We start from the raw sequence: 11,158 nt of genomic DNA, 5'->3' as shown, positions 1-11,158 counted from the left end.
CAGCCACATTCAAACCATTCAAGATGCAGAACAGTACTGAGGGACCAGGGTGTCCATCCTCGCAGGACGTTGGAGAAGTGGACGTCTGCTTGTCCCTACTCCCCTCCCTTCGTTGGTCAGGGAGACCGTCTGTGTGCGAGCTGCGGGCCAGGATTTGCCTGAGCGAGCCTCTTCCACGCGTGCCCGCGGTGCACGCGAGCAGCCAGCAGGTGGCGGCAGAGAGACAGGAGTGGTCAACAGAAGAGCCCAGCTCAGAGCCGAGCCGCGGGAACCTACTGAGCCCGCGCTCAGAAGCCAGATCTCCCACCGACAGGCCGCTGGCTTCGGAAGGCTGCTGGGTCCTTCCTCTCTCCCAAGTGCAGGCAGAGCCCCCCTGGAGCTATGGCCAGCCCTTCCGGCAGCCCCGAGGACACGGGCAAGCTCAGAGGCAGGGATGGCCGGCAGAGGCGGGAGGAGGAGGATGCCCCTCCGGAGGAGAAGAGGTTGAGGCTGGGGCTGGAAGGAGGAAGCGTAGCGAAGGAGGAAGGAGAAGACGCGCCACGACTGGGCAGGGAAGAGACCGGCATCCAGACAGGTGTTGAAGACAGAGGTGTAAGTGAGCGGGGGGGCGCAGGAGGGACGGGGCTGGGGGGTGGGCAGGGATGCTCCCCGTCGGCGGTCAGGTCTAAGTTGATAATTGGGCAGCAACTCCTGTGGGTGGGCGGGCGCGGTATGACAGCTTGTGGGGACCTCCTGAGAAACTAGATGCTCCGTCGTTCGTGGCAACTCCCTTCTTGTTTATGTAGGATCGACTTGCTGATTCTCCAACGACGTCGTTGCTGGCTGGGAGACCCGTGGGCTCTGTGGTTGTCCAAAAAGGGAGGGGGAGCGCTGTGTCCTGGGGGCGTCCAGAAGGGAAAGGAGGCGGGGGTTTACTCTGAGCAGCACACCCCATCCTGGGCAGAGCTGTTTTAGGCGTCTCTCTGGGACTTTGCTGGTTGCCTTCCATCTGGTAAGGGGCTTGGGTGGGAAGTACCGGGCACAGGCTCTGCAAACCCTCCCCTGTCAGCGTGTGTGCCAGCGGCAGCTCACCAAGCCCCTCACCTGCCCCTCGTCTTCCTGTCACTGCTCCCAGGCTGGCTGGGCAGGGAGAGTTGAGAGAGAAGGCAGGTGGCTTCCAACCCTGAAGTCACTCTTCTCAACCCTCCAGAGAAGGACAGTGAAGCAAAGTTCTGTGCATCCCCTTGGGTGCCGCCTAGCTCTGGTCCCCGCTAGCCGAGGGTACGTGTGCGGGTGATTTGTAGCATATGTGCGTGGATATGTGAGTCACCAGGTGTGTGTGGGATGGAGCTCCATGGGCAGCTTGACCTCCCCGGCCACTGCTTTCTGCTTCCTCTTCCGAATCTTCCAGTTGTGACCTGGCTGACCTTACATTTGGGGGTCACAAGTTTCTGGAGAACAGATGAGGACTGTCTGGACAGCTGTCCCCATGGTGAGGGCTGCCACCTTGAGAGTTTTAAATTGACAATGGGTTTGACCTTTTTGTTTCTTCCAAACGTTTTTATTCTTGACCATTTGCTTGGCTGAGCTCGTCTTAAAAATTTGATTTGTGACTAGTGAGCCCCACAAGGGAGAGAGGTCTCCTTGTTTCTCGTGAATCCACACAGGCGGCAGCAGCCTGTCTCCCGTTCAATAGGCTGCATCAAAGCCCGGCTGACTGCTTCACAGCCCTCACCTACCCGTGGCTGTGATTGTTCAGATCATGGGCCACCTGGACACCAGAACCAGGAGAATTTCTGAGATGCCAGGAGAAGGATAATATTTATGGAAGGTTTATTGGGACACATCGTGGAGAGAGTGGGATGGGATGTGTCGCAGTGTGGTGAGAGGAGAGATCCCAGGTCTGAGACACAATTATGCGGGCCATGCAATGCTGTGAAACTTCCACTGTCAGAAGCCCTCCCCTCCTCCTGTCACCTCCCTCTTTTACGTGGAACTTTGCCAAAGACCAGGACACCAGAATGGAATGAAGTGACTAAGTGCAGTGGGATGCTTAGGAATGTGGGTTTGGAGCTGGTCTACTCGGGTGTGAATCCTGGTTGTGGCCTTCCTTAACTGGTGACTGGGGGCAAGTGACTTAACCTCTCTGAGCCTTAGTGTTCTCAGTGGTGCAAAGGACATGTCAATAGGCCCTGTTTCATGGGGTTATTGTTCCTGAGGTTAAGTGAAGGTTATCCATAGAAAGCACTTAGCATTGCACCTGGTGTGTAGTATGTGCTCAATGAATGTGATTTAGTGCTGAAATTCTCTCTGTGCACCTTGCTTGCAGCCATGTTTGGTTCTGGGGGTTCATTACAAGAGATAAGGACCTTAGGCAAGACTCTGCATGGTAAATGCCTTTTGGAGGTTAAAGGATTTATGTGCAGAGGATGACATTTTTAAAAGGCAGAAACCCCACTGAACTTTTTGGTTCATGAAGGGAAATGTGGATACCATGGTTTGAAGGGTTATGTCATAACTGGACAGAAATCGTCCTTGTTTTCTGAAACTGAATACGATTGTCTCCTTTTGGGACACCTGGATCTTCTGGGAACAGTGGCTCCTCATGGAGCTGGTGTCTTGGTTTTCAAGTTTAAAGGCTGGCCAAAGCACAGGCTGCCCAGAATGCCCACCAGACAGATTCCTTTTTTTTTAGTTTCTATAGGAATATTCTCTTTAAAGAACCTAGAAGCAGTTTCAGGCTGGTGCCAGGAGCAGCAGCTATTTCTTTAAGGAGGAGAGCCATTTCTTCATTCACAGACCACGTTCAGATGCATCAAGAAAAACAGAATGCTTTTTCGTGGGATTTTGTCTGTATAGACCATTAGCTTGGCCGAAATGTCAAAATCATCTTTGTTCTTTAATAGCAGATTATTTTTGGATGTAGATCATTTTGGGCTTTTCTGTGCAGAAGCTGCATGGGCAACATCTCCCTGTCCATGTTGTATCTAGATGTTTTTGAGGATAAAATACCCTTTCCCATTACTGTATCCAGTGCTCTGGATGGTTGAGGTTTACATGTGACTGGTTGTCCCTCAGAGTGGCTCCTGGGCTCGGCTCTTGTCTTTAAGAAGGGTGTTGCTTCCTCTTCTGGCTGCTAGGGGATGCTTTTAGGAGCTAAACTGGAGCCCCATGATACCTCTCAGCACCTAAGTCCTGCTGGATGTGCGGTGGAAGGAGGGTGTGTGACTACTGAGGGCTGACCCTCCACCAGGGATCAGAAGTTTTACAGAGTCTTTTTGCCCGCTCCAGGACCAGTGATGCTGAGAGGGTATTGAAGAACTGGTCCTCCCAGAGCCTTTATTGATTCCTTTAGAGAGACCCCAGGGTGAATCTGACCCACAGCTCTTCCTGGAAGGAGAGAAAAGTCTTTCCTGTAGGTAATTGGTTATCAACCTCAGGTGTTTGTTCAGCTTTTCCCAAGATCAGGCAGCTTGGCATAGATTTCTGAGTTGTTGCTGAGCAGAGTTGAGCTTCCAAGGGTAATAACTCATCGGAATCCCCGAAATCCCCTGATAGACTGTCCACTCAAGAGTCCCTGGGGTTGAGACTAGAGCAGAAGTTTGTTGTCAGCATGGGGCTCCCTGTAGGGGTGAATCCAGACTGTAGGTCTTTCTCCTTCTTTCTGGTGATGGTCTGCACCTGGGTATCTCAAATTTGGCACTGTTGATATCTGGGACCAGATCATTCTCTGTTATGGGCAGCTGTCCTGTGTATCGTACGGATGCTTAGCACCATCTCTGGCCCCTACCCACTAGATACCCTACTCCCACTTGCGACAACCCAAAGGGTCCTCAGACGTTGCCTGTGGTAGCAGGAGAAGGCAATCAAAATCACCTTGGCTTAGAGCCACGAGTCTACACTTGCAAAAAATATTTGGAGTGTGGGTGTTGAGTTTGGTTCCCTGCTGTACCACTTATGAGCTATGTGGCCTTGGGAAGTTTATACAACCTCCAGGGGCCTCAATTTCCTCATCTATAAAATGGAGATAATCTCAGTGACAGGTTATGTATGCATTCAACAAAACAACAAGATAATAAATAGAAAATGCTTGGAATAGCATTTAGACCCAGAAAAAGCACAAAACAAATGGTCATCTCTGTTTTTAATTATTTGGGTGACTCAGACTCCGTCCTCCATCCCCTTATCCATTGGTGACATGTAACGGGGGGTACCGTCCACCTAAACCTCAGATTGGATTCGGGTAGCACCTCAGCCTTCCACATGGAACTCATTGGCATCCCCCAATTTCCTCCTTGGTTCTGGGGGTGCAAGATTCCAGGGAGCATGGGTGTGGGTAGGCAGGCCAGATGGCAGGAGGGGTTCACTCCCACAGTGGAGAGGTCCAAAGCTGGCTGCCGAGACAGGGCGTTTGGACCAACATCTGGGTTTCAGGATTCCTGTTTGAGCACAGCTGGACTCCACAGGGTGGAAGCTCTCTCTGCTGAGATATAGATATTTCCCTGGTAACGATCTCTCAAGCTGACATGAAGACATGGCCACCCACCGGAGTGCAGTGTGTCTGCCACAGCTCTTCTGTAATTTATGAGGCAAGCATCTGTGGAATGCTGTGCTGGAGAGGGAAATGGCAGGAGGTTTCCTCGTCCTCCAAGGGCCAAGAGTGGGGTGCAGGATGGTGGAGGGTCCTTGGAGGAGGAAGAAGGCATGGAGGGTATTCCTTTCAGCAGGAACAGAGAAGCACAGGCTGCATGCTGGACAGTTCAGACCCCTCAGCCCCTGGGGAGGTGGATGCCTTTGTGTCTGGAGTAGTTTTAGCTGTGTTGACCTTGGCTTTAATCATTTTAGAAATATTTAACCCCAGCACTGGCAAACTGGAGCTTGATTTGGGCTTCTCAGCTGGAAAGAGTTGGACTGCAAGTCAGTGTCTTCCTAATTTAAAACATTTCAGCATGATGGTCATTGTCCCTTTGGGTCCTCTAGAACATGACTTGGAGCTCAGGGAACACGAGGGAGACCATTTTGGGGGCTGGGACAGGAGTCTTTGCCAAGGATGCTTGTGGCCTGGATGATGGTGGTGGTGGTGGTGGAGTTGGTGTACCTGAATTGAGGACCTTGAGTTGTGAACCTTATGAGATACATTTCAAAGGATTTAGGATCTATTGGGTATTGGGAATGAGCAAGATGCAGAGTCAAGTCGACCTCCAGAAAGGCAGGGAAGACCATAAGTTTGATTATGAACTCTGGCTGACCTTACTCTGAGATCCAGGTGGCAACATCTAATGGGTAAATGGGTCGGGGATGGAGATTCAGACTTGAGGGTCATCAGTGTTGATGGTAGTTGAGGCCAAGAGGACACCCGAGATTGACTGGGGAAAGAGAGGAGTGGCAAGAGAAGGGGCTTTACTATAAGCCTGGAAAGTCTTAATGATGAGAGGAGAAGAATCCATGAGAAAGGTCGGAGGACCAGCAGGAAGAGAATGTGTGGCTCCACAGACAGGAGAGGGAGAAAGACAGGAGTCATTTGTGTTGAAGAGAGCCCATTGGATTTAATATGTTCATTGGCTCTTGCTGGAATTTTAATAGAGGCCAACTGGGGGGTGGAGTACAAAGATTCACCCTAAGTCTGGACACTCTAGCACCCAACCATGGTGTGTGCAATGAAACAAAGGACACTCCATGGTCTTGACCCTCTTGTGAAACTATAGTTTGTGTGTGTGACTCCAAAGCCTCTGTCCTCTTAAAACACTCAGCTGTCACTTTTCCATGCTACCTTGGAAAAGGACCCAGCCTTGGTGGAGAGCCCTGGCCTGGCTGTGTTCCTTGGCACAAGACGGTGTCATGGGGAGACCCTCACCTCTCTACACTGGGGGCCACTTGCCTTTTTCATTCCTTCTCCAAGTATTTGAGCAGCTTCTGTGGTGCCAGGTGCCAGGCTAGGTGCTGTTCTACAGGATGGATCAGTTCCTATTCTCCTGGAGACCCTACTCTAGCGGAGGAGACAGATTCTGGTCCATGGGCCTAAGCCACCCCTCACCTGTGTTTGTAAATAAAGTTTTATTGACACACAGCCACACCCATTTACGTGCATATTGTCTGTGGCCACTTCCCTGCTACAATGGGAGAGTTGAATAGTTGGAGCAGAGACCGTATTGCCCACAAAGCTGAAAACATTTACACTGAGAATCTAAGGTGCAGGGTTTTGCACCCCCATGGTGTCCCATGGGGACATGAGTACAGCAGCCCTTGAAATGCACACAGTTCTGAGCTGGGTTTGCTACAACTACCCACCTTGTGGGACCCCAGAGGAGATGGAGTCAGCTCCCCTACTCTCAACTTTTTGGGTCTTTGGTGTCAGGGGAAGAACTGAGATTCTGAGTGGGCTTTCCTTATCCCTGTGGCTGAGCACCAGGCTAGTGCTGTCTGACTTTTGGATGGGGGCAAGAAAGGAGGGAGGGAATGGTGACTTGGTGGCTCCCTCCTAAGCATCTCTCTAAGATTGGTCCCCAGTGAGTGTTCAGGGTCCCACTTTGCACAGCTGCCAAAATCTGGTGAGGTCAACCTTCTTGGCGCTGCGACTCTGGGGTACAGAGCCTCCAAATCACTAAGAAGAGAGAGAAAAGAACGGTGTTTTTTTTGCAAGCACAAGAACTTGGATTATTGAAATTAACATTTACCCCAAAGTTTTATAATGTCTGGGCATGCATATTTAAGCATCTGCCTCAAAATCTCTCGCTAATAAGCAGATGGTGCATTTAATTCCCCCCTTTTTTTTGTTCTCTGAGCAATACACAGCTTCCTGCACTGCGTTCCTTGCAAGCAAACTGCACATGGAGGTGACAGTACTTCTGACCATCAGCACAGATCCCCCGAGAGGCCACTGAGAGCCCTGTATTTGTGGGGCTGCTGTGAGGAGGAGCTGGCCTTTTCCCTTATCAGCTCCAGCGGGAAGTTGTCAGGTTGCTCACAAGTCCACACAGGGCTCCTGCCTTTGCTTCTCCAGAGAGTCTCAGCTGCATCTGAACCCTAGACCTCACTGGCCAGAGGGCCAATGTCCCAGGCAGGGTGCAGTCTGAAGTGGGAGGGGGCCTGGGAAAAGCTGCAGGGGAGGAACTCCAAAGAGTGGGTAGAGGCAAAGAGGCAGAGAGAAGAGCTGGCATGCAGAAGCAAGGACCTTGAAGGCACAAAGGAGAAAGGTGGATTTCCAAAAACAGAGAGAAGAGTAGACACTATTAGCATGCTCCAAGTGTGGCTGGGTTTTGTGAATTTTGCTTGTTTCCTTCCCCCTGGCTCGTCTCACTGTGTTCCAGGGTGTCATAGAAACAGGCTCTCAGGGGCTCTGTGCAGCTCCCGGTTCCGAGGGTCTTTAGGGAACGAAGGGGCTGCCCAGTGGGTTCCCTTGGCTCTGTGGCCCCTCCTGCCTGGTCCCTCCACCCTTGACTGTGTGCGGACCTTCCTTGCCTTGCCTGTCAGACCTCCTTCTGGGAGAAACCTGGGCAGGGCTTGTGTCTTTGCTGTGGGGCTCTGTCTTGCATCTCTGTATAAGGAAGTCTTTGTGACTTGGAAACGTGTTGGCTTAAATTGGAAGGCGTGTGATGCCTGGGAGGGAAAATCTACTGCCCTTTTCATTTTTCGTTTTGATTCCGTGTTCTGTGTTGTCCTGATGGAGTGGTAAGCCCTGGCCTCTAGGAATCAGGCTGGATGAAAGCATCTACATGGTCTGAGTATAATTCCTTGGCTTTTGTTCTGCTTATTAGCAATACACATTATTATTTGCTCATTGTAAAGAATTTTAGCAGTACAAGTATATATAAAACAAAAAGCAAACAACTCTTTTATCTGCCTCTCTTCAACCTTGCTTCTCAGAGGTGACACCAGGAGGGGAGGGGTTGACATATACCCTTCCACACCTTTCTCTTTGTAGTCAAGCATATATAGTTGCACATAAATAGTTTAATCTTTTTAAAATAAAAATGGGATAATGCTCCATTTACTGTCTGGAAAAGCTTCCTCTTCACTCAATGATGTGTCTTTGGCATCATCTCATGGTGAAACCTGGGCTCCACCTTGCTCTTAAGGCAGGTATTCTGCTGTGTGGATGCACTGTAATTTATTTGGCCGACCCTAGATTGATGGGTCTTTGAATGGTTCCTGCTTCCTCCCTGTTACAGATGGCATTGTGATGAATATCCTGGCACACATGGCTTGGGGTTCTGTGCCTGTGCTTCTCTAGGAAGTTTCTAGGGCCAGGATATCCAGGGGCAGAGGGGGATCTGTGCTGAATTTGCATCCTGGTTAAACATCTCCCTGCCTCCCCAGCCCCACAAGACGCACATGTACCATCCTCTATAGGGGTCATCCTCTGAAGCCTGAAGGGCACTGGTCAGATGGCATTGCCCTCCTCACTTCCACTGGGGTCAGTCTACACCCTGCTGCCCCTGGGGGCCCAGCTATCTTACCAGCTCCTCCTGGCAGGACCCGGCTTCTAACTGTGGCAGGTGACCTTACCCGAGGGAAAGTTCACTTTCCCAAACATTCTTGGTTATGTTACTGTAAGTTCCAAGGTTGGCATGTGCCTCCTCCAGACCTTGCTGCTTCCCACCTGTGTGCCCTTGAGCAAGCCATTTCAGCTGTCTGATCTCAGTTTCCTCAAATGTGAAATGGAGATAATACAACAATGACGGCTGCCTCCTTGGCTGTTGGGAGGATTCAAGGAAATGACCACCAATTCTGCGATGTTTGGCTTGTTGTGCATGTTCAGCCAGTGCTGGGCAGGTCATTGCTGAGTTTTCGGCATGCTGGTCTGTGGCTTTATCAGGGGTATGTTTTTTGTGTCGAGCCCAATGCCAGGCCCTTAGTAGCTGCTCAGTAAATGCTTAGTGAGTGATTGGCAGGGACGGAGATTGGGGCGGAGGCAGCGAGAGCACACGAAAGGCAACGGGCTCATCAGTGAGCCGCCAGCTAGTGGGCTCCAAGGTGAACCTCCGTCCTCAGAGCGCCTTGCTCCTTGCTATACTTGCCAAGCACACAGGGCTCTGCTGTGTCTTCCAGGCCAGAGCCCAGGCAGGTGCTGGTCAGTGTCCTGGTGCATCAGGGCACCTCCAGCCCCAGCTTGGTCCTGGATGCCAAGTGGCCCCAATGGCTGGGACTCTGCTGTTTCTGAGCCCAGACACAGAAGACAGGGAAGTGGGGGGAGGCAGCACCCACAATTTGGCCCTTTCTTCCCCTTTGCTTTGAACCCTGCGAGGCACGTGGGCTTGTATGTGTGCATGTACGTGTGTGTGCCTGTATGTTGGTGTTTTTGTGCGTGTGTGACCTTCTCTGTGAGTTTCCAAGTCTTGGGTTGTTTGTGCAGGACTAGGGTTGCCAGATTACATGCAGGAGGTCTAGTTAAACTTGACTTTCAATTTAACATTTTTTTTTAAATAAGTGTATCCCAAAGCAATATTTGGGACATACTTACACTAAAAAATAATTCGTTGTTTATATGAAATTCAAGTTCGAACAGCATCCTGTCTTTTTACTTGCTACGTCTGGCAATCCTGTGGGGGGTTGTGGGTATGTGTTGGTGTATCTCCACATGAGGGACTGTCTGTAGGCACCAGGATAGGGGTGGAATGGGAAGACCGTCCAGGGCCGCTTAGTGGCCCAAAGTCTGTGGGGTTGGATGCTCTGGTTCCTGGGCCTGGGCAGTGCTCCCCAGCACCCACCTCCCCCTGCCACCTCCATTGGTTTCTCTCCCATCCCTCTCTAAACACAGGGCAAAAGCTGCCCCATCCACCCTTGTTTGGAACACAGCCGCCCATCCAGATGAGATGCAGTGTGCCAGATGGCTGCAAAGCTCTCCCCAGCTCCCTCTGCAAGGGGCCTGCAGATGAAACGGAAGCCCTCGTCTGCACGGCTCCCCCTTCCAGAAAAGCCGGGACGACAGACACTCCTCCTTCCTGGTGATTAAACTGCCCCGTGTTTTGCCAAACAAATAAAGCCCTTCATTTCTACCATAAACTTGTTCACACGCGTGGGCTGATTGATCCACCAGTGTGCCTGATTCATCAGGTCTCTCGCTGGTTGGGACGAGAGGCTCTTCTCTCAGGCCCCAGTGAAGAGCTGCCTAATTTCCATCTGAAAGACTCCGTAGAAACCAACCACAGCATTGGAAGAAAGCTGCCTCTTCCCCCTTGGCAGGTTCCTCGTTTTTCTTGATATTTGACTGTGATTGAGGGGGCATTTCCATCCGGCTGGCTGGGGGCTGTCAAGGAGGACATTGGACTTGGCCTCTGAGTCCACTGCAGCCCTTCATGGGAAAAGCCAGGAAGGAACCTTGTCCTGTGTTACTGTTAAGTCTTTTACTGAACTCGTTATAGACAAGGTCTCTTTCCTTGCAGCTCCTCTGTGAGGCAGGTGCTATGATCATCTGCATGCTCACTTGCTCTCTCTAGTGTCTTTCAAACTCCTGTACACATGCTATGCTCTTTTCTGCCACAGGGACTTTGCACATCCTGCTGTTTCTGCCTGGAGAGCACTTTCCCTCCCCCCTTCACCTGGTAAACATCTCATCTGCCAGCTGAGTCACCACTGCCTCAGGGCAGCCTGGCCACACTGTCACAGCAACTCCTGTTACCTGTTCTTATAGCACCAGCTGTATCTCTGTTTAGATTTGGCCCAACTAGAGATAACTGTTTCTTTGGGCATGACTCTGTGATGAATATCTGCCTCCTTCTACACTATGATCACCATGAGGGTAGGGGCCATGCTTGTTCTTGATTCCCACTGTGTTTCTGGTGTTTAGCATACGTTCAGGTAGAATTTGATTAATGAATGAGGCATACCCATTTTACAGATGAGGAAACTGAGGCTCAGGAAAGTTACACAATTTGCCTGGTGTTATGCAGTCACTCAGAGGTGGGGCTGGATTTGAACCCACCTGGTTGGTCTCTGGATGCATGCTATTAACCACTTAACTGTGGTAGCTCTCCAACTGCAGAAGTGAGAGAGATTATGCAGGACATGTGTTGCCAGAATCCTAGGGGTCCTCTAGAAGGTGATGTAGGAACATATCTGCCTATGGACCTTTTTACTGTTGCATAGAATGCCCCATTAGGCATTGCACAGAATGCCCCATCTTTCTGTCTTACCTTTAGCAAAGGCCTTTGTAATATTTGAAGAGCAGTTGTCGGTGTGG

At 50.8% G+C, this 11,158-nt stretch overlaps 1 protein-coding gene across 18 annotated transcripts in view; it reads left to right on the top strand.

Annotated features, from left to right (window-relative positions):
- The first annotated feature begins 287 nt into the window (after positions 1-287).
- The window catches only part of RBFOX1 (RNA binding fox-1 homolog 1), a 2,189,093-nt gene continuing 2,178,222 nt past the window's right edge, over positions 288-11,158 (top strand). For all 18 annotated transcript variants that reach the window (XR_012326128.1, XR_012326127.1, XM_073792340.1 and 15 more), the window contains exon 1: positions 288-591. Coding sequence is in view for 16 of the 18 variants with exons in the window: in XM_073792340.1 (XP_073648441.1) it covers positions 382-591 (210 nt within the window). In the remaining 2 variants the exon portion in view is untranslated. The remainder of the gene's footprint in view (positions 592-11,158) is intronic.

Source organism: Tursiops truncatus, chromosome 15, assembly GCF_011762595.2.
Source record: "Tursiops truncatus isolate mTurTru1 chromosome 15, mTurTru1.mat.Y, whole genome shotgun sequence".
In the NCBI taxonomy this organism is placed as follows: Eukaryota; Metazoa; Chordata; class Mammalia; order Artiodactyla; family Delphinidae; genus Tursiops; species Tursiops truncatus.
This window is presented reverse-complemented; position numbering and strand designations above follow the sequence as displayed.